This window comes from Dryobates pubescens, chromosome 4 (genome assembly GCF_014839835.1).
Source record: "Dryobates pubescens isolate bDryPub1 chromosome 4, bDryPub1.pri, whole genome shotgun sequence".
Taxonomy (NCBI): domain Eukaryota; kingdom Metazoa; phylum Chordata; class Aves; order Piciformes; family Picidae; genus Dryobates; species Dryobates pubescens.
The window spans coordinates 45,124,481-45,148,522 of record NC_071615.1 but is presented as its reverse complement, the minus strand read 5'-3'; the positions used below and the strand labels follow the sequence as shown (position 1 = coordinate 45,148,522).

General features: G+C 45.2%; 1 protein-coding gene across 1 annotated transcript in view; it reads right to left on the bottom strand.

Moving 5' to 3' along the window:
• CHN2 (chimerin 2) overlaps positions 1-24,042 on the bottom strand; it is a 204,154-nt gene that overhangs the window by 10,053 nt on the left and 170,059 nt on the right. Inside the window, exons 7-10 of the mRNA XM_054161207.1 lie at positions 17,946-18,023; positions 11,331-11,415; positions 6,499-6,672; positions 4,289-4,366 (exon numbers count right to left, since the gene is read on the bottom strand). Coding sequence (XP_054017182.1) covers positions 4,289-4,366; positions 6,499-6,672; positions 11,331-11,415; positions 17,946-18,023 — 415 coding nt within the window. The remainder of the gene's footprint in view (positions 1-4,288; positions 4,367-6,498; positions 6,673-11,330; positions 11,416-17,945; positions 18,024-24,042) is intronic.

Genomic DNA, 24,042 nt, shown 5'->3' with positions numbered 1-24,042 from the left:
CCACATTATTCCCCTCCTTCTTGTTACAAAGCCCTCTCAAACGGAACATTGTCAGTGCCACAGAAAGCCTAACGCTAATTTACAGTAGGAGTATTTACACTGCTTTGGCTTTGGGAGGGAGCCTTCGTTTAAATCAGATGAGGATCAGCTTCTCCCTGTTTTAAAACCATCTACTGCAGCTTCATTGGACCCAGATAATGTTCTGTGGGATACCATTCTCTTCCTGAGATGTTCACTTTCAAACCTGCCTTTACTTTTCTGTTCTTGCTATAATTCTTTGTTTAAAAAAAAGGCAAGTGAGTGTCCCTTTGGCAAGGCAGAGTTAGTCAGAGGGAGGGCTGGCTTCTCTTCCTTGCACCCCTTCAGCTGCACATGAGATCAGCAGGAGAGGTTTCTCCAGCTGAGCCAGCCCCTGTGCCTCATCCCTGTCTTCTGGCTCCTGTGGCTTGACAGAGAGCTTGGGAAAACAGAAAACCTGATGGCATTTTTTGAAGGCTGCATCCTGTGCATTAAAATCAGAAGACTCTTTGCTTGGTTGTTTTCAAACCCATTTCTTACAAGCTGTGTTTGCAGAGATGCTGAAGCCTTCTGGCGTTCTAGCCAGGTGCCTGGGAACTGACTGGGAAACCATGGGCAGGGAGGGACCTCTGTAACGCCAGAGTGCAGTGCTCTGCTAGCGCACAAACCACGCTCTATAACCCCTATAACCCCTCCACTGCCATTTTAAAACTAGTTAAGGTTTTTACTCCCACTCTTGCCAGAAGCTTATTTCAGAGACTTGCTTTCAGATGTTTAAGAAATAGTCTTTAAATTGTAAAACTCAATTTATTCCTGGTTACTGTACATCCTCTAGGAGTATTGTGCCAAGACTGCCCATTAAAGAGCCCTCTTCTCTGGTTCATACCCTCGCTCCTAGCTTCCTACTTGACAACTAACTCTTTTAAAACACATTAACCTTCTGCTATGCAGTGTGCTGCAGAGATGTCTGTGATAGTGATGTGGCCACAGATATGGCTGTTACTGCTGCAACACTTATCTGTGGAACAGAACTGCTCAGGAATTTTCCATATGTAGTATTTCAGACACGAGTTTTCCTTTTTTGTTGATTTTTGCCTCCCTCTTTTTGCTAGAATGTGGAAGTTACAGCTCTGTACAACTCCCACAGACTTCACTTTCTGGGCTGGAAATGAAATTTGAACAAAAAAACCTTCCAGGCATTGCTGGAGGTAAGACCTGCCATCTGGCTCTCAGTTCCTAGCTCTCCTAGCTCTGTCACCTGGGACAGAGATCTGGGGCATTCCACATCCTTGGGATTGTCCACTGCCTGCTGCTTTGGTTTCTAGGACTAAGCAGGGGTAACCGGACAGCAGATGTTCCTACCTGTGGGGCTGGGATGCAAAGCAAGAGGGTGGGGTCCCCATCTCAGTAAACCTGGCTTTGGCAGGGAAGCAAGCTCTGAGCTGTCATGTTGGAAATGCCTTGCCAATTCAACCTTCTGCCAGCTGACAACCACCTTGTGGCTGCACAGCCCACACGTCAGAACACAACATTTGTTTTGCCTGTGATTCCCTTCCTGCAAAAATCCCCATCTCCTTCTGCTTTTCCATCTCAATTGAGGAAGAAAACACTCAAACCTGCAAAGTTTTCCAAGTTCTTAGTTTCTAGTTTCAGCAGGACTCTAAGCATGCAGCTCTCATAACAAGGTTTTGTTCTGCTGCTTCTAGCATTCCTCACGGCAACACTCCTTTCTTAGCCCTCTTCCCTCATGAGATTGTTAAAAGCAAATGAAGACACAGCTTTTTTATCAATTTATCCTCAAAGTTTTCCTCAAAGCCTTTGTAGGCAAGCACTGTTCTTGCTTTTGCTGCTTCCACATTTATCCATGGGGTTTTGTTTTCTTTTCCTTTGGACATTTGATACTGCCTAGTGACCTTACTCTTCCTGTTCCTAGGTGCTCTTTCTTTGCCAGTACATCACCCTTTCTTACTTGCTGTGTGTCTAATTCAGGTGTGTATTGCCATGAGATTATGCCACAAATATAGACAATAATAAAAGATATGCTGTCTGTAAAACTGAACTGGCTCCTATGGTTCAAAGCATCTGCAAAGGAACTACAACTGCAGCAGTATTGCAGTCATGCACAGACATAAATTTTCATCTGCTTTTATCAAACTCTTCCCTCTTCAGCTTGTGCTTCTTCTGGGCTTCACTCAGGCTAATACACTTAGAGCAGAATTAACACACAGGCCAGATGTACCTGCAGGAAGCACTGGGACCTATGGGGACTGTGGCCCTTTCATCAGTAGTACTTCATGTGGCACATCTGCAGCATGGGTCCTCCTATGACAGTAGGCATGTCACTGTGCATCTCTTTCACCCAGATCATGGCTGATCCATGTATGCATATATTCACAACTGCCACCTCCACCACATTTTAAATGATTTATCATTTTTGAAAGGCTATTTGGTTATACCTTGAAAGCAAATTCCTAGTCAGACTTTCTTTGCCAGTGACATCTGCATGACAAACTATCTCCAAACAGAAAAGTATTCAGGCACAGTAATTGAAACCCACAGACCTTGCAGGCTCTGCCCAGCCTCCCCTGGAGCCCCAACACCTCCTGCCTGTGGGATCCTGTGGCTCTCAGTCCCTGCCTGAAAAACATCATAACTGTATCAAGCTGCATTGTGGCCATGCCTGTGTCTGGCCAGGCACCCTCCTGGTCAGTACCCTGACTTCCAGCCTGACTTTCTGACTTGACCAGGACCTGCCTCAAACCCATGGGCTATTCCCTAATATGGCAGAGGTTAACACCTGAAAAAATGAAGGAAGAAGGAAAACACTGTGGCATAGGAGAAGAACATTTATGTAACTTCTTGAATGTACTTGAGAATGAGGTTTCTGTTGATGAAGGCCACACTCTGCACCCACTTACAGATGTATTTAAAATTATTCCTGTGTGCAAAGACTCTGTGTACAACCAGAACCAAAGTAATCAGCTAAATCAGTTCAGAAGGGCTAGGGGGATGGTAATCAGGCAGCATTTTGGTTTTCCAGTCCGTTATACAACCCATCTCCTCAATGCCCTTCCCATCTGTTGTGCAGATGCAATCACTGGCACAGTTGTGCAGTGTTTTCTACAGGGCTACATGCAGAACAACTTCCCAGTTGGAGTTCCTGGTTTTTAAACTCATAAATAGGTTATTGTATTGTAAAGCACTGAGTCCACTAAAGATAGGACTGAGAACTTTTCTCTGGTGCTATCTAGGCTTGGACTTAAATGAGGAGCCTAGGCTGTGGTGCTAGGCTGAGCAATCATCCACTTAGCCTTCTGTCTACTATTACTGTACAATTATTTCTTCCAACTGTGAAATAGGATTTCTTGTGAAAAGCACAACAGATGAGCAACTCAGAAAACACTGGCTGCTTTCTGCACTTCTGCTTATATGCCAGTTTCATTACCACAGTAATACAAATATAATCACACAGAATCACAGAATCACCAAGGTTGGAAGAGACCTCAAAGATCATCACGTCCCACCCTTCACCACAGACCTCATGACTAAACCATGGCACCAAGTGCCACGTCCAATCCCCTCTTGCACACCTCCAGGGACAGTGACTCCACCACCTCCCTGGGCAGCACATTCCAATGGGCAATCTCACTTTCTCTGAAGAATTTTCTCCTCACCTCCAGCCTAAACTTCCCCTGGTGCAGCTTGAGACTCTGTCCTCTTGTTCTGGTGCTGGTGGCCTGAGAGAAAAGACCACCCTCCCTCCTGGCTACAGCCAGCCTTCAGGTAGTTGTAGACAGCAATAAGGTCTCCCCTGAGCCTCCTCTTCTCCAGGCTGAACAATCCCAGCTCCCTCAGCCTCTCCTCACAGGGCTGTGCTCAAGGCCTCTCCCCAGCCTTGTTGCCCCTCTCTGGACACCTTCAAGTATCTCGATGTCCTTCTTAAACTGTGGGGCCCAGAACTGGACACAGCACTCAAGGTGTGGCCTAACCAATGCAGAGTACAGGGGCACAATGACTTCCCTGCTCCTGCTGGCCACACTGTTCTTGATACAGGCCAGGATGCCATTGGCCTTCTTGGCCACCTGGGCACACTGCTGGCTCATGTTCAGCCAGCTGTCAATCAGCACCCCCAGGTCTCTCTCTGTTTGGCAGCACTCCAGCCACTCTGACCCCAGCCTGTAGCAATACAAACCCAAAAAGAACTGGCAGCTCCTGAACCTGAAAGCTCAGCTAAAAAGAGATTAAGAGTTGAAAAAAAAAACTTGTGTACCTCGATCAAAGGCCATTTTCACATCTTCAATGTGCTCAGTGAAGCCTGACACTCGATAGAGCCCCTCAGACTTTAAACCTGAAAGGAAAAGAAATCCTTGGTTAACTTTGCTTCAGTGACCAACAAATATTTAGGCTTAAAATCCACAAAGCAAGAGCGACAGATCTAGGAAGTGTAGCAAAATATTGCAAGGTGACATTCTGGAGCCTTTGAGGAAGGCTCAAGATAATTGGAAATTGCTTTTTAAAGGATTAAACTATTCTAGCATTTATACTTTCTGATTCTTGTTAGGTTGATTATGTTAGGGGAAACCACTGCAATTTGCTAATGGTGAGGCACGTGATTTTGTAATGATTTACTCATTTTATGTGGGAGATTTCCCTGGATTTGGCTATAATTAATAAAGCTTTAGAGGCCTCCTCTCCTTTTACCAGTTGCTTAATGATAAACAGCAATGCAAGTCAGAGATGGCCTTTCCCTATGAGCACATTTGTTCCCAGTTTTGCTGCCAGCTTTTACTTATACACAGCTGACAGATGTGATGGATGCTGTTCTTCTCCCTGTCAATACATCCCTTCCACAGTTCTTTGGCCACAACTCTCCCCACACTGCTGCACACCAGCATGAAATGTAGGGCAGCCCCAGCAGGCAGAGCTAGCCACACACAGTATTTATTTTAATTCCAGAAATGCTTATTGTGACTATGCACAGTCTAACCTCCTTGTAAGATCCAGTGCACTTTGTTTACTTAAGAATGAAATCAGTGTCTTAAATAGTTCTGTGACAACTAAGGAAAGAAAGATAAAGATGCTGAAAAAATAGAGCAGGCAGCAGATTTTATCTTAATCAATAAATGTACAAGTAAGAAATTGGATCTCAGTTGCAATGTTATCTTCCTGCTATATCATCAGCATAAAGCTCTTCTGTCTCAGGCCAAACTATTCTATCTGTCCCCGAAATGAAGATATAATCCTGGTAGAGCTTTACAGAGCAGTGTGGGGGATTTAGTTGTAAACCTTTGCTTCATTTCAGTAGATGCTACGTGTCTTTGAAATCCCTGCAGCTATAATCAGTGTGTTGCCATGCAGATTACTGGGATGCCATGAATTCAACATGATGAGATTCCTGTGTTGAAGCTATGACTAACAGGGAAATTTGGCTTTTTGGGGTGGTGTGACATACACATTGACTGTCTAATGCAAAAATGATGTGATGGTTACTTTGCTGTGTTGGAGAGGAGACTGTATTTCTTCCACCTGGCATGTGCTTGGGTACCAAAAATTGTCACAAGCTGGAGATCTGGCTGTGACACTCTGCCTGAGCCGTGGTACTCACCAGTCAGTAGCTGACCATCATAGAATCACAGAATCATAGAATCATTGAATGGTCCAGGCTGGAAGGGACCACCAAAGGTCATCCAGTCCAACCTCCCTGCACTCAGCAGGGACATCCCCAACTGGATCAGGCTGCCCAGGGCCTCATCCAGCCTCAACTCGAATATCTCCAGGGAAGGAGCCTCAACCACCTCCCTGGGCAACCTGTTCCAGTGTTCCACCACCCTCATAGTGAAGAACTTGTTCCTAACATCCAATCTAAATCTGCTCTTCTCTAGTTTGAAGCCATTGCCCCTTGTCCTGTCACTGCAGGCCTTTGTTAACAGTCTCTCTCCATCCTTCCTGTAGGCCCCCTTCAGGTACTGGCAGGCTGCTATAAGGTCTCCCTGGAGCCTCCTCTTCTTCAGGCTGAAGCTTGCATGAAAGCTTGTGTAGTTTGTGACCGGCCACAAAACACCACAGCCTGTGACCTCACTTGTCTGAGGCACTTCTGTCTTTTGCCCAAAACGTCCAGAAAGGTTATTTATTTGAGCTGATTGCTCTGAAACTGGAAGTGCCCCTTTGTACATAAAAAGCAAGTAATGAAAGAGACACATAAACATGAACTTACAGCTCACTTTAACGTTCACCCCGTTCACAAGTGTCATGTAATGCAGGCTCTGACATGCTTCCAGAAGGCATTACAGGAAATTGCATTATGAAATGCCATGATTTAATTTCACTAGCTGATGCAAAGCAATGTATCACCTACACTCAAAAAACCCTTCTCTCACCCTGTCTTCCAGGTGCACGAGCATGCCACCCTGTCCTATCTTAGCACGTAATTCAAGTCATCTTGGTTTCTGCTGCGCCTGCCGCTCTCCTAAGCGCACAAACCTCTTGCTTCGATCTCTCGGATGCAGGAGTCTACCACCATCGGCCTCTGGGTGTTGTGGGCTTTCACTAGTGTGGTGAGGTCACAGCAGTAGACTCGCTTTATCCTCTTCAGGTCTGGCTGGCAGTCGTTGGGCACGTATTTGGAGCACTGCTTATGGACGTTCAACCCGCAGTCTGTGAACAAAGTTAGCCAGGTTAAGTATCACAGTGCCACAGTGTCACAGCGCATTAGAGGTTGGAAGGAGCCCCCAGACATCCAGTGAGTCCAACCCCACTGCCAAAGCGGGGTCACCCAGGGTAGTCTGCACAGGAATGCAGCCAGGTGGGTTTTGAATGTGTCCGGAGAAGGAGACTCTACAACTCTCTGGGCAGCCTGTTCCAGTGCTCCGTCACCCTCACTGTAAAGAAGTTTCTCCTCATGTTGAGGTGAAATCTTCTATGTTCAAACTTGTACCTGTTCTTCCTTGGCTTATTACTGCACACCACCAAAAAAAGCTTGGCCCCCTCCACTTGACACCCAGCCCTCAGATATTGATAGACATTGATCAGATCCCCTCAGTCTTCTCCAGACTCAAGTCCCCTAATCATCCTTGTGGCTCTCCATTGGATTCTCTCCAGCAGGTCTCTGTCTCTCTTGAAGTGGGGAGCCCAAAACTGGACACAGTATTTAAGGTGTGGTCCCACCAGGGCAGAGTAGAGGGGGAGAAGAACCTTCCTAGCCCTGCTGGACACACTGTTCTTGATGCACCCCAGGATACCATTATGGTCTAGTCGTGAGGTCTGTTGGGACAGGTTGGACTTGATGATCCTTGGGGTCTCTTCCAACCTTAGTTATACTGTGATACTGTGATACCATTTACCTTCTTGGCCACAAGGGCACACTGCTCACATTGCTGTCCCATGAAGAACTTGCCACCCACTAGGACTCCAAGGTCTTTCTCCATGGAGCTGCCTTCCAGCAGGGCAACCCCTAACCTGGAGTACTTAATACCATTGCCAACAGGTATTTTCTAACAATGTGTTTCCTTGGGCCACATCAAGCAAGGGGTGTAACTTCCTCATCAGTCAGTCAGCAAAGAGGTAGATGAGAAGGATGGATAGAGAAATCTGTAAAAAAGTTTCCAGTGAGCCAAGTGAACTCCAGCAGAACTGTTACAAAGCTATGAAAGCTCTGCAGGGTCCTCACACCCCCCTGATCTGGAGGTGGCCAGTGTTGCAGGCCAGGTCAGTTCACTGCTAGACACATAGCTCTAGGTGTTGCATTTGAATGTGTGGGACTTAGCTTCTGGGTATTTCTGTTCAGCCTGTTATGAATTTAACACAGTAATCACAGAATCACAGTAATGTCTGTCTTCTGCTGGCTGAGCTCATGGATGAAGCACCTAAGATTCAGCTGATCACTCAAACTTGGCCAGGAGTTTGAGCTAGCATGCCTCTTCCCCTTCCACATTCCTGCAGCGTTGCATTTTGGCTTGCTCTGCCACATCAGCAGCCTCCCTGTCCCTGTCTCATCACTTCACTGGTGACTAAAGTATGCTCTTTGTTTAGTCTGTAGGTCAGTTTAGGCACATAAAATGCTGTGAAAGGCATGACATCAAAAAGTGATTCATTTTACAAACAGTTCTTGGTGGCTTACTTCACAGTCAAATCCTAGTACTTGCCTTCACAAGTGGGTTTCTATTAACACTGCTTGATTTCCCCCAAATTGAAGTTTTCTAATAGAGTCAAACATTCAGCCTCAGTAAAGCAAACACTACCATCATGAGTTACATCAGCTCACAGAACTCTGATTCCTGTTTTAATGCCTTCCCAGTAACACCCATCACGGATGGAGATAACATGGCTAATAGCATCACACTGCCAAGTCACTTAGTGCCTTTTTAACCTTGGTTTGCCACCTGAATGTGGCAGCTTCAGGCTGATGCCTAGGAATTTTCCCACAGATCTTGAGTGAAAGTGGTAGAATGTAAACAAATTACCTTTGGATGCAAGAGAAAAATAATCCCCTTGGGCTGAAAACTAACATAAAGTTAGCTGTATAAACTAACTTTTCATCTTTCTCATCTCACTGCTCTAGCAGATACCAGCTGGTAGCTTTTGCTTGGCTGTTGCTGACCTTAGCTGCGTTCTTCTTGTGGCTTAGAACTACCAAGCTACTCTCTGCTTTTCTCTTTTCCCTTGTACAGGGGGGTGGAGAAGGGGAAGCTATTGGTGGCCCCCTGCTTATGTCCAGGGGGGTTCTTGTGTTGTTTATAAATTGTAAATCCATGTAAATATTATCTACTCTGTACATATTCATTGCATTTCCTATTTCTAGGTTGCAGTTGTGCTGGTGAATACAGCTTCATTTGCTTCCAACTGAGCTGGTCTGGCAGTTTTATTTTGAGGGGGTAATCCTCTCAGATTAGTTGGGAGGCAATTTCAACCCACCACACTGGAAGCATATTTTCAGTGTTACTCTCTCTAAAATATTAATCAAGCAAAATCATATAATCAATACAAACACACCTACACATTTAGTGGGGTTGGGTGTTGTGTATTTCTCCACACAGTTATTACTGTATAATGCATTACTGTGCTGCAAAAACAAATGGGAGCAGCTGCAGTTAGGAGCCTCCCTGTATTGTTTTCAGTGCTGTTCTCTGTGCATGTGAAGTTCCATCCCCACTGCATCTGTCTAGAGTGAGATGTTGGTAATTTAATGAGGGAGAAGATTGTGTTTCATACTAAATAAATAAGCCTTTTAATAAGTTGAATATTTTATGCATGTGAACAAGTGCAGCACTATGCATTAGTGAGGTCAGGCTTTGCACACTTGTGTTTAAGATCAAATAGCTTGAAAAGCAAATTCCTGTTCATTTTCCTGGGGTTTTTTAATGTCCTTCTTACATTCTCTGTGCTTCTGTTATTTGTCTACAGGCAGACAAGCTGCAGCAGTAGCTGAAACTGCACTTACACTAAACTGGTGCATTTAGGAAAGGGATTTTCATAGGGATAGGGCTAAGGGGAATGGAGCAAAACTGTCAGTGGGTAGATTCAGATTGGATGTTAGGAAGAAATTCCTCACCATGAGGGTGGTGAGACACTGGCACAGGTTGCCCAGAGAGGTGGTGGAAGCCTCATCCCTGGAGGTTTTTAAGGCCAGGCTGGATGTGGCTCTGAGCAACCTGATATAGTGTGAGGTGTCCCTGCCCATGGCAGGGAGGTTGGAACTGGATGATCCTTGAGGTCCCTTCCAACCCTAACAATTCCACCTCGACATGAGGAGAAACTTCTTTACAGTGAGGATGACAGAGCACTGGAACAGGCTGCCCAGAGAGGTTGTGGAGTCTTCTCTGGAGACATTCAAAACTCACCAGGATGCATTCCTGTGCAGACTACCCTAAGTGATCCTGCTTGGGCAGTGGGATTGGTACTGTGATGATTGAGTCTACAGTGTCACAGTACATTAGAGGTTGGAAGGAACCCCCAGAGATCATTTGCAGTCTAAGTTGTAGGTAACAACCACCTCCTCTATCCCCCTGAAAGGCAGATATCAGGAGGTGGATGTGTTTGGTGCCACTCTAACATGAGGAATGTCTGCAGGTCAGGGCAGGGAGAAGTAAGGCAGAAGCATATTCAGGTGAGACATGGAAAGGACTGTAGAAAGAAGTTATGAAACCCCATTTGCAATGCACAAAACACTCTTCCCCCTGCTGAATCCAAAAGCTCATGGGGTGATGATTATTGCAGCTTTCCAAGATGATTATTTCCCCCAAAAGAACAAACAAATTTACAACAATTAAAGCACTATTCAAATGCTAACACAGTTATGAAGGCACCAGGAAACAAATCCTTCTAGGAAAATGAAGGTCATCTCTTTTGTATTCCCTGGAGCTGGGATCCTTGAGGCTTGCAGCAACACATGCCATTTTTATAAGGAACAGGTGACTGTTTTTGCAGACTAAAAGAACTTCTCAGCAACTGGTGTCAAAAGGATGAGTTATGAAGCCTAGCTGCTGTTTGGCTTTGCCACTTCCAGGGCTTGTTTCTTACGGTGTTCAGGGATAAGTTAACTTAGAGATCAATTCTTACAGTATACACCAAGACACACATGCAACCAAGGTACCGAAAGGACGTCACCCTCAGCAGTGAAGGAAGGGCTGGTTGCTTCATTTCTAAGCTAGCCAGTGGGTAGCAGAGAGAATACAACAATCCTATAACTTCTTGTGGTGGTTTTAGGCTATACCTTTACATTTTTTCCACAGATCTTGAACAAAATGTATTCAACAAATCACTATTGGGTGTAAAAAGGAAAAGATAGATAGTTCTAAACAATCCCATTGGAGAGTTTTCTACCATAAGAATTAGTTTGGTAAATAATCTCTCTCTCTCTCCTCGCTTCCTGGGGCTGGGAGATACTAACTTGCTTCTGCTGGACCTTGGCTGCACTGTTTTGTTGAGACTGGTATTAACTCCCCTGCTTCTGTCTCTTGTCCCTTTTGTACAGGGGTGTAAGGAGGAGGCAGGGAGGGAGAAGCTAGTAGCTTCCCCTGGTCCTTGGCCAGGCAGGTTCTTGTGCTGTTTATTCGTTGTAAATACCTGTAAATATAGTGAATCCTGTGTATTTTGTACATAGTCATTGCATTCCATGGTAGATTGTAGTCTTGCCTGTCGGTACAGCTTTCATTTGCTTCCAGCTGAGCTGGTCTGGCAAATTTAATGTTGGGGGGAGTGTGAAATTTCAACCCACCACATTACAAAATTCTTGTCTTGTTCTGTAAAGTAATCCCTAGAAGTGAGAGAGATGTCAGAGAATTTCAAGAGAAGGAGAGAAAGTGTCAAAGGGCTACCTGAACACCTCACTCCCTGAGCGATGAGACCCCACATGAAGTTGGCGCAGTATTCACACCAGTGTGGACCTCGAAACGTATGAACCTGTAATACACATTGGGGGGGGAGAAAGAAATGGGGTCATTGGGAGGCAGATGGTCTGACAGATGGAACAACTGAAATGCATGAACCACAGAAGACCCAATCTCTAGCACATAGTACCCACATATTTCCAAAGTCTAGACAAAATAAAAGCATGGGGACAGAAATGTGCTTTACCTCTTTACCTTGAAGTTTACCTTTCAGAACAAGTAATTTTTGCTAGCTGACATTTTAGCTAGAGTGGAAGAAACCAGGTTAACTAGTCAAAAAAGTAAAACCAATAATCCATGGAATTGGAGTCAGTGTTTTTATTTGACTAGGTCAACCAAATAGGAGTACTTCTGAGATTCAAATGCTCTTCAACAGATCACACGGAAGCAGGGCAAATGCACTGACAGGAAGTCCCTTCAAATGCATCCCATTTTGGCTCCCCGTGACCGTGTGTGACCCCAGATCTAGCGCAAGACCCATGTTCTATGAGCACCACTCAGGTCTGAAGGCACTACACCTCTGGTGTTATGTTGTGCATTCCTATGTGACACCACTGAACAAAACTCATGGGGACTGCTGTAAATCAAATCATCAGGGATGAGTGATTTGTGCAGGCCCCTCCAGTCAGTGCTAGGGTAATGACTGCATTTTGCCCACTGAATCCATTAGTGAAAGAAGCAAGTGAGACCCTTCACTCCAGTAAGTAAACTGAACTCACAGAGGGGAAAAATGTCACTAGGCTCTTTTTGCAGTAGACCAAACTTCATTTTGCTACAGCTCACATATCACTAAATAAGGAGGAATGAAAATAAAAGATCTGTGTGCTGACAGAGCCCACAGCTCCCTAGCCAGTGTTTTGCAAACCACTTCTTCCTCCATTACTTTTCCAAAGGCTGTGGCAGAAGACCTTACTTATTTAAGGCATATGTTTTGGTAAGGTAAGCATTTCATTTTCATTGAAAAGAAAATTAAATAGTGAGGTCTGTGCCTGTGTGAAGGGAAATGGTATGAGCCAGTTCTGGCCAGAGACTTAATTGTGGTTAAGAAAACATAAATCATGCACTCTCCAGCTACTAATGGTTCCTTTTCCTTCTCTCTACTCATTTACCCCTTGGGTGAATGGCTCAAAGGCCACTTCTACCCCCAGGGACAGGGAAAGCTGCTCTTTGCTTTTCATAAAGTGAAAACCAGTTATTGCCATTTTCAAATACAGCTGGTGATGTTTTAAGCCAAGCATTTGTCTGTAGAATCACACCTAAGCAAGCCTCTACTCTTGAAGCCATTCTCCAGGAAGATGAATTATTGTGATTTCAATATAGACTCTCTGATTTAGTGCTAAAAATTTGAGCCTGACTACAAATGACTCTTGACCAATTACCCCCAGTCAATAACTGCACCAGTAAGCTTAAAGCAATAGCAATTCCACCTCCCTGTTGATGGTAAAAGGTCAAAGCTGGACTATCTGACTGATCAGATTTATTGTTTTGAGATACTGGTTTTCCTCTCAGAAAAAAAGATATGTCTCTGGGAAACAACACTTTGCAATAAAGCTTGAGACAGATAGATGGTACAGATGCACTCTTGTTTCTCATCTCATTTGATCCTGTTTTGCAGGCTTTCTAGCATTAATGTCACACTTGGCTTTCAGTAGGGGGGGTGGAAACGGCAATATCTAGCATCACCTGATGACTTGAGTTTCAGGCCTATGTTCTGTGTGACCTTCAGTGGATTAAGAACTAGGGATGCAAATAATTATGCCTGCATCTTTACCATTTTTAGACATGATAAGCACATAATCAGTTGGTCTGCACCTGCGTTTAATTGTGGGTGAAATCATCTGCTGCAGGAAGATAGCTAACTCTGACTTCTGCTTTGCTGCAGTTTACAGAAGCTAACCTTTGAGAAGTGGCTGTGAAAGCTCATTCAGGATTTCTTTTAAAACACACCATTCTGTGTGTGAAGTCCATCACAGTTTCTAGGCTATTTGGGGCCTGCTTGCTCGCTTTACGTGAAGCTTATTTCAGCTTACCATGCTGTGGTATATTTAGAAGATAGTAGCTGACTATTCCTTGATCTCTCCTGTCATTGATGGCAAAGAGTCAGCCAGGCTGACCAAGGGCTCCATCTGAGAAGTGCTGACTGTGCACCCTTCCCTTGTTCCCTCCAGTTTAGTGGCCCTCAAAGGTTTAGCTCTTTTTATCCATTCACTTCAGTTTTCCATTCAGCTCAAATGGCAAGTTGCCAGTTGAAATGCCCTGAGAAAAGTAAGTTGTGGCAGTTTCTGCTCAAGCTGAAACAAGGAAACTTGCTATCTCTAACTGAAAAAAGGGAGATAGAATAGAATGGACCAGGTTGGAAGAGACCTTCAAGATCATCATGTCCAACCCATCAACCAATCCAACCCACCTAAACAACTAACCCATGGCACCAAGCACCCCATCAAGTCTCCAAAAGTTTTTAGATGAAGGTGGGGCAAGTCTCTTAGGATGAAGTCTGGAACTAACTCTCTTTCTACTTGCCATTAATTCTAAGGAAATAACAAAGGAAGTCTGTCCTTATGACCATAACACCTGAATATAGCCTGAAGCCTGCAAACTTTTGAGCAGTTAAAAGGAATTTTGTTGGCAAGATTTGCCTCAACTGTTTTAAACAAAGAGAGGTAACAGTGGGCCTTAGGTTTCTGAGATGAGCTTTTAGGTTTCTCTCTATCCTTTGTAAGCACACCATTACAAATGGCCTAGGCTTACATTTTTGGAAACATCATCCAGATCTATTTTTCACAGGTCCCTACTGTGTACAGACAGAAGGGATTTGGGCTGCTTGAGCTGCAGTCAACACAGTATTCCAACTTTTAAGAAGAATTTACAGGGAAAGATTTCTTCATATAAGGCAAAATCGTGATGTTTCAGACTATACACCATACTTTGTGTTTCATCTGCTTTCCACACTGTCTTAACTCCTAACTTCTTCACTCTGTTTCCTTTGCAGCTGTTGCAATGAAAAGTTGTTTCTTACATTCATCCTTTCTTCTGTGCTGGACAATCTCATCCTGTACTAGACTGAGTGTTTCTTCTTATCGCCCTCCTGTGCTCTCAGCGTTACCATTCATCCCTCTGGTGCCCTTGCTCCCAAATGGTAGAATTCTCCCTGGGGGTGTGATCTCACACAGTTTTAGTCTGCTGTCCGAGCTGTGTTCACAGAGAAAACTAAGACCAAAGATAAGGAGTGCCAATACAGTGGCAAAACAAAATAATCCCTTAAGCAATATTGCAGAAACAAACTAAAAGCTGCCTTGAGTTGAAGTGTATGGTTTTGATTTGCATTATACAGTGCTGTTTCCCAGAGAGTTTTGTTGTTTATGTGACTGGTCTGAAGACTTCTCTATTTGCATCCAACAAACCCAAGAGATTTTTCAGTCTTTTGCCTGAATACATGCACACTTGTACTCTCCTGTGGACTCCTGCTGAACCTGGGCCATTTTCAGGGCAGAAAAGCTGACTCTGCTCTTTTGTTTGAATACATAATCTTCATGATGTCTATAAAAAATGCTTCCCTCAACCCTTTTGTCTCTCAGAAGCAGTGTTTGTTTGCAGTGATTAACACAAGGGGAAATTTATCCCAGAGCCTCCTTTCTCCCAGCAGATCTTTGGTCCTGTCAGTAACCAGCTGCCTCTACTCCACTAGGTTGCCTGCAAACAGAATTTGCCCATGCTATCGAAGCAAACAGGCACAATATTGTGGTAAATGCACATTACTCAGCTGAATTCACTCACTTTTAAACAGCACAGATGCCCTCTCATGCATTCCCAGTCTAGAACAAAATGCATGGAGCATCCCCAAGCTCCTTGTGCCCTCAGGCATAAGGTGACCTCACCACAGCTGTGACCCCACTGAAGTTGGCAGGTAAAACACATCCCAAAGGGCCTGCTGGATCCTAACTGTAACAAGGTGCAAGAGAACTTTGCAATCCAGTTAGGCTGATGCCCAGATAGTTACAGAAATACCTCTGTGTTTTGCTAAAGAGGGCTTCAGAGATTTATTCTCTTTCCTGAGTTATGGTATGTCTACTCTGGCTTATGCAAAGTCGTGCCGCCAGACAGACGCCAGCTCCACAGCTAAATCCATGTGACTGCATTGTGTGCCTAGGATGAACCCAGCTTAACAAATCAGTTTGGATTCTAAGTCCTTTTTTTTTTTGGTTCATTTGCCTTGAGTGCCTTGAAGTTTGGAAGACAGGCTGCAGGGAGAAAGCACAGATGCTCGGAGTGGTGTTACACAGCACCCTCACTCTCCAAATGGCAGTGCTTCTTTTTGGTTTTTACATTAGCTTGGAAAACGTGCAAAGAGGTCCAGCCTGGCTCTGAATTTCTGCCCTGAGTCTATTTCTTCCTCTTGTTCCTTCTCTCTTCTAGGAGATCAGATCTTTGGTGTAAAAATCTCATCAACCTCCTTAAAAATGTGCCCTTCACTCTCCGTTTGTGAGATTCTTCGTGGCTAAAGAGTGTCTCCTTAGTCAGGAAGAACTGCCCGTGCCAAGATCATGACGGACACTGACACACAACTTTTGTGCCTATGGCCTGAGATGAACGATACAATACGTGCCAGTATTCACCTAAAATGGGGAAGAAAACTCTTGGAATGTCTGCAAAATAGTGTTCTCCTTCAGACAAACCCCACATCACCACAGCATGAGTTGCTGTCAAAAGCCATTTAGATTGTGGCCCTAAAAAGCCTTTCTCTGTCTCTTCAATAACTTACTCATTGTATTATGTAATGGACTATGTGAAAGTTACTGAACTTCCATTCTCTTTGCAATCTAAACATTATACCCTGTCTAGCCACATTTTTTTTGTTCCTCTAGGCATGTTTTAATACACTCCTTTGGAAAGTAACTATACTTGCATACTGGTTGTTCATTAAGTAAATACAACACTTTTGAGTGGCCTTTCTGGACAATTTGCCTTTTAGAGTGTTTCTTCCTTCAGATTGCCTTTACAAGCAGGAAACAGTAACCTTCTGCTGTCAAGCTTTTGAATACACATATATATATATTTATTAATCATGTGATGTTCCAGTCAGACTATGACTCTTGTGAAACAGAAAGGAGCAGAGGCTGTACAACAGCTAGATTGTGCAAACACAAAGTTAACTGGGCACTTGTCCAGTTATAAATCAAAGCTAAAAGCAGGGGAATTTTGAAGAGGAAAGAATGCGTGGGTCAGAGTGGAAGAGACTCTCAGGCATGAGAAAATATTTTCTAGTTAAACTAAAATAGTTTTGATATTAAAAGGATAGCAAAGGTGAAAACCTAGGAAGAATGACACTTGGTTTGCTCAAGAAGAAAGCAGAGGGTAATTCCCCTATGCCCTTTAGTGCTGATCAGCGAGATATATATTGACTCTTGTGTAGACTGGGTCAAGGAGAAGGAATGAGAAGAGTGATGCTATTATTTGCTTTCTTCACCAATATTAAATTATTGATTTACCAACTACAGCAGAAGCACTCCAGATGAGGGCATTGCTCACATGACAGATTACACAGAAAAATAAGAAGTGAAGCTTTTGGGATAAACTAGGACATAATTTTTAATCAGTGCTTCTCCTTTTTTGAAAGGCCTGAGATGAATACCAAACAACTTTCTCCTAATGAGCAGAACTATTCTGATGGTGACCCAGATCAGCATCCTCAAGGAGCAGTAAGTAAACTGCATTTTCAAAGCTGAGACACATTCCTTTCTTGTCTTGTTACTACCTCTTAGTCTCTCTGTATCTATCCTGATAACCATCAAACTGCAATTTGACAGCATTAGGTAGGGTAGCTGGCAGGCACTCTGAAACCAGCACTGGCCTCTTGGCAAAGCAGTTTAGTGCAAGCTGCCTGGAAGGTCTGTTTCCCAAGCTGAGTCACTTCCCTTGTGCTGTCAGGCACAGCACTTGGGTTAAAAACCCCTGAAGAATCTGATTTGGGATGTACAAGACAGCAAAGAGATGACCCATCTGAACATCCCTGTGTGCCAGCTCAGATCCTATAGCTCAGTGGGACTCAGAGAGCATTTCTTTAGCATATGGTGGTGGAACAAAAGCTGGGGCACAATACCACCGCTGTGCTCTGCTTTATTGTTAGGGAGCATCCAAGCTCCTCAAATCCTGAGAGCAGTAGCAGTCCAAAAAGCTTGCTGCTAAAATGCTACTGGAGTTCTGATAATAGATACATTTTGAAAAGGAGCCTTCTTCTCATTTAAAAATGGATCCACTTTAAGACAAAGATAATCAACATGAAGCACTCAGTTTCTGAACAAAACAAAAAAAGAAACCCAACAAACTGAATCTCAGTGAAAAAAAGAGCTAAAATGTCAGTCAAGCAGTGTAGTGAGCAGCAAAACTGTGGTTTGGATTAAGAAAAATGCTATTTTCAACACTTTTCTTGGAGCCAATATAGATGAGGGCATGAAAACCCCATCACAGCAAAAAACAACCAACCAACAGCATGTGAGGCACCGAACCAGAACTTTTTAGCTGAAAACAACAGGAAATTGTGCTTACCTTAAAATTGTGTGCTTTTTCATAGTTGAAGTGGTTGTCATTTTGAGTTAAGGCTGCTCTTCTGACCAAGGAGGTAATCTGTGAATAGGCAAAGAGTTTCAGAGGTTGCCACAGAAGCGCCCCTTTGACTCCCACCTTCACCCCGAGAGCCACGGCCAGGAGCTCCTGGCGCTTCCTTCCTCGCTTCGCCTTGTGAACGACAGCACAGGTTTTCTCATTTTCCAGCCACAGATCCTCCGAAAACATCGCGCTGGGCTCCCAAATCTTTTCCCTGTCTTCCTCGGCGCCCGGGAGCCTGACCGTAGGCAGCACCGTGCAGTTTGTCCAACTGCTTCTGATGTTAGACAGCAGATTTGAAGCAGCTGCAGCCCATTCTGCTGAGACCTCTGGCATGTGACTTGAATGGGCCGTCTTGTGGGACGGAAGGAGCTTCTGCATCTGAATAAGTAACGGCCTGTGCCCTGCGATTTCTTAAGGCAGATGTGTGCCTCAGACAATAGCCCGAATTTATACCACTCAACAACCTTCTCCCCTAGCCCTCCCCAAGTGGTGGTCTCCAGCCAGGTGCTGCCGAAATACCGACTGCAGACACACACACAACGTTACAGCTTCGCACTTAAAGGCTTCTCCAGGGACAGATCCCTTCAGCTCTGCAGTGTGTTAAAAATGAACAAACAAAAAGCCCCAGGGAAGCCCACACAACTGAATCCAGTGCTGCATCCAATTACACTCAGATTCGGAGACTTATCAGCCAGCAGTCTGCATGCCAGCAGATTAAGCCCTTAAAACCACAACGATTAATCTTACAGAGGAAAACCTCTTTCTGTTTTTTTCAGGCTTTTTTTTTTCTCCTCTCCCCCTCCCCATATTCTGTACAAAGGGAAAAAAATACAGCAGCACTCCAAGCATTAATAGCACTTTGCTGCCGTGCTGCTAACTAGAGCACTTTGTCAGTGTGCACTTAGTAGCACAGAACTAGCTCACTGTCAGGGAAAGCTGAAAGCCCAGCCGGGGCAATCCAGATGGGAAGCTGGCAAGCCCTGTGCAGCACATGAGGAAAGGCAGCAGGGAGCTTCACATGGATGTAGGAAAGCCATGCACACAGCTCTGTTTGCAATGCAAAGTCTGCAAGGCAGCAAGAGCAGTCGTCCTTTGCTCTGGTTACATGTGTCTATCGATTTGGGGATTAAGAACTGATTTCTGGTTAGAGCCCAAGGACAGGAGCAATCTGGACCCTGACCAGTCTACAGCTTGCAGGGTTACTCTGGGCACCTGATTCACTTCTTTAGGGGCAGGTCCTATACTTGGACATGAAAGGTGTGTGACACTGGAAACCCTTTTAGTGTTCCCTCCCCACTGACTTCCCTCCCTCCAGCTCCTGTCTCCTGCTCCCTTAGTGAGGATGTCCATTCTCCACCCACAAGAGGAGGACAGGAGCTACCAGCTCGGCAGAGGACTGTGAGATTTAATTCTCTAAGGTGCATCTAATGCTTGAGACACTGCTGCAGAACAAACTGGGGGGTTACCAGCACTACTGGGAAAACTGCCTCCGAACTAGGGACACTACAGACTGTATCAGCCTTTTACATGCTGCACCCACTTCGACTTACCCAGAAAACAGATTAAAGTGTTTAATTCACTTACTGTAACTTGTGAAATTGATCTTCCTTCTGTTTCTTTCAGTCTGCTTTCACCTCAGGCTGAAAAGTCAGAATGCTCATCTAATTTATGTAATAAACCCTCCACCATAGACTGTCTGATCTTAGTAAAAGCAATGCTCTCCTGATTTGAAAGCCCATGGGGACAGATGGTCAGCTGTCAGTAACATCAGGCCATGCCATTTCAGATAGTGCCCTACTTATGGTTTTCAAGAAGTTGTGCAACCTGCAGAATCAGCTTCTCAAAGTGCTGCATTTGTATGCACAGCATACTGGAATACTTTCTTTCCCAGGGAACTCTTTTGACGTGCTCCCATAGTCCAAAGTTTCTGCTCCCTGGTAGGAAGGATTTCCACACAACCCCATGGCTCCCCAAGCAGTTGCTGCCCTCCCAGCCTTTCCCTGGGGCTCAGCACTGTTACCTGGCCACCTGGTGACAACTGTGACGCATGTATGAACATTGATCTGCCTGCAGAAAATCCCTGCTGCTCTTCCATATGTTCTCCCCCTAGTGAGCCCTGATTTCTGCCAGCTCAGGAGCTTTATCTGCTTTCCAGTAGATGAAGACCCTAGCTCGCTCTCAAAGAATTTCCAGGTGAGAAACACTGACTTTAGGGACATCTCTGACACCATCAGTGACAATGGCTTCTCTTTGGGCCACCACAAAGGAAACTTGGCTGGCTTGAAGTTCTTACCACGCCCCAGTTCCTTTCCTCAGTACCATTTTAAATGTATTTACATTTAACAGGAACAAAATACCCAAACTAGGTCAGAGTTGTTAGACACCTCTGAAGCTTCAGCACCTAAAACTCCACATGAACATAAGCTACTGACTCTGACTTCCAGCATAACAGATTCAAAGTCAGAGCGAGGTCAGCTCCCTAATAATGCTCTCATATTCGTATTTATGTCACTAGACTGATAAAAATCCCATTATATAACCAATATATTTGTTACATAACATGGCAGACTGATGCTCAAGCTACAGGCTTATGAGGATACATCTTGAAATGGCTATTTATTAACCTGGGTTTTTTTGGAAGATCAGAGTGTCACCCAGGGACCAGACCTACAGTCCTGTATTTAATGGAAACTCTGAGTGTTCACACAGAAGCGTTGAACTTCATAGACTCAGAGGACAACTCAGTCAAACCAGTTTATATGACTAAGGCAGCTCAGTATTTACTGTTTACCATATATGAAATTTTATTTATCCCTGAGGTTGCCTTTTCTGCCTTGCTGGAGCCCTGTTTAGACAGTTGTTTAACAGGATCCCTTGCAAACACGGGATGTGTACAGAAGGCCAACAGTGACTGCGGCCTCTTAAGAAGCTTAATCATACAAAGCCCTACCAGGTTTGGTGTCTAAAACAGTGCTGTGAGTCTGAGATGAGCTGAACCACACATACAACCTCGTCTCTCTCTAAACAGAACACAAGCAGAAGCAGTTACAAATTCTCAGCAGCAGCCAGTTCCAATGTACTGATACCACTGGCAAATCCCTCTTGGCCTTTATCTTTTATCCCTTTCCCCCACCCCCAACATAAACATTTACTGCACATGGTATCAATTAATTTAAAAAGCATCTCTTGATCAAGTTAGCAACTTCGACTGCAGCTAAGGAGGAGAATGCCAGCAGCTAAAAATATTATTGCTGCTTGTCATCAAACATCTAAGCTCGTGAAGGCTGAAAGGCAAATATGCATTGCCCGTGTTTTCAGGCCAAAGCATTTCTGCATACCACATGATTTTAGTTTAGTAGTCTCTCTGTAAAACACATGTGCTGCAGAGCAACCTGGGCATGTACAGCAAGAGAAGTGTCACTGATCCACAATCAGAAGATTGAAGGGGGGGAGGGGAAAGAGGACGACTCAGCTGTTGTGCCATTTCCAGCACGCCTTTGCAGAGAGTTGAACTACACCATTGTCTCTCCCCTCCAACACTGCCTTCTTGTTTGCTAACAAAGGCCTCAGGGGTAGGAAAGAACAAACTGTGGCACGAAAAGCTTTTGGTTTTGCACATGTGGCACGATTTCTGCCATGTGGGCAGCGCTGAGAACTTGCTGGGAGCAAGTGGCAGAGGAACTTCGCAGGTTGCCTGGCTCCTGTGTCAGCTCCAGCCTGGTGGGAAGAGATGCCGTGTGAGCAATGGCTCCTCTCCCTGAGTCGCCACTGTGCCTGCCTGTGGCTGGCAGGGAGGGGGTATTGAGTGGCAGGTCCTTGGCTTGCTGCTCTGCCTGCCACAGGGCACAGCTATGGCAGGCAGAGGAATGGCACGAGCACGTCTCCTTGGCCAACACAAGCAAAAGGGAGATTGCTCCATGCTGAGGAACTGCGACACATTCATGACTGATTTCTAACTCAATACACTTAACACCACACACAGGCACAGTCATAGGGCAAAGAGGCCTGCCTCCTCGCAGGCACAGCATACTCAGTAATCTGCCAGACAGATTTTGTTTGCTCAATTGCAACCACGTCACGGAGATGACACACGGGGCAGGAATCTTGCAGCTCTTGGGCTTTTTCCTGGTTTTCTCCCACGGACCAATTCCCACAATGTGCTCAGGAGACAAGGCCAGAGAAGTGAGCAAGGTGGTCTAAGTGCACTCTTAGCCAAACACATCACACAGAGGGGAAATGATGGTGAAGGGTAGTCAGCCAAAGGCCTTTCTCATACCACAATGCCACCAGCCTGTGCCTCCCGTTATCATGGCACCAGGAGCTGCCATTAAAAGGCTTCTGTAATGCTGAAAGAGTGGGAGGAAACAAGCTCCAAGCACAAAGTGTAACAAAAACATGAGGATAGGACATGATGCCTGGAAAGTGGTGCTCACCAACCTCATCTTGCAAACCTAAGAATCCCTCCCTCTGGCAGGAAGGCTCTTGCTGTCAGTTAGGTGATAAGAGACCACACAGGTAAGCAGGGCCAGGAAGCTCCACAACACAAAGTCTGGGGTTAGGAGAGGAATCAGGCAGTGGGGCAACACAATATAATTGCTCTCAGGGAATCAAAACCAGACAAAAATAATTAACATTAATTGACTGTCACCCTCCTCTTTTCAACAGAGCTCAGCTGCAGTCGCTGAGAGCTGCCTCGGAACCCATCTGGACTCCTCAAGGCTGCCATCTTGCCCACTGACAACCCAACACTCTTACTCATTTCCAGGGACTTGATGATCTCCTGAGGTCCCTTCCAACCCCTGACATCCTGTGAGCCTGTGATCTATGCAGATTCAGGAGATACCTATCCATAACACACAAAACTTAGGTGGAAAATATGTTACTCTGCAAGGGCCAATGGGTGGAAGTTGAGGCATAGGAAGTAACACAAGGAAAAGGTTTTTCCCTGTGAGGGTGACAGAACACTGGAACAGGCTGCCCAGGGCAGTTGTGGGTTCTCCCTCTCTGGAGATACTCAAAACCTGCCTGGATGCATTCCAGTGTGATCTGGTCTTGGTGATCCTGCTCTGGCCACGGGGGTGGACTGGGTAAACTTTGAGGTCCCTTCCAGCCCCTAACATTCTGTGATTCTGTAATGTGCTAGAAGCATTTATGACACAGATTATCTACACTGCATCCCTACCCTGGAGAACCAGAGTATTTTCCCCATCACCACTAAAGCCACCTACCTTTTCAGGATGTGACACACTTCAGAGCAAAAGGTACTGCTTATTTAGGAGGTCTCCTGCAGTGAATGCTCTTAACTTAAAGTGATTAAAATGGTAGTGATAGGGCTAGGGGGAATGGAATGAAGCTGGAGGTGGGGAGATTCAGGCTGGATGTGAGGAGGAAGTTCTTCACCCTGAGAGTGGTGAAGCCCTGGAATGGATTGTCTAGGGAGGTAAGGTCTCCCCTGAGCCTCCTCAATTACCTGAAGGGAGATTGTGGACAGGCAGAGGTTGGTCTCTTCTCCCAGGCAACCAGCACCAGAACAAGAGGACACAGTCTCAAGCTGCAGCAGGGGAGGTTTGGGCTGGAGGTTAGGAAGAAATTCTACACAGAGAGAGTGATTGCCCCTTGGAGTGTGCTGCCCAGGGAGGTGGTGGAGTCACCATCGTTGGAGGTGTTCAGGAGGAGACTTGATGGGGTGCTTGGTGCCATGGGTTAGTTGATTGGGGGGGTTGGATAATAGATTGGATGCGGTGATCTTGAAGGTCTCTTCCAACCTGGTTCATTCTATTCTATTGTCCCTTCCAAGTTGGTTCATTCTATTCTCTTTCAGGGCTTCTCTCAGCCCACTCTGCACCCAGCCTGGATTTGTGCCACTACCCTTCACCTACCCCACGCAGCTCCTGCTCCTCCCTCACCATCCTCCCCCCTGCCTAAACAGCTTCTGCTCCACCAACACTATTTTTGCACCCATCCCAGAGCCTGGGGCAAGACCCTTCACCACCCAAGACACCACACAAAGAAGCTCAGCCCAAGCAAGGAGACCCAG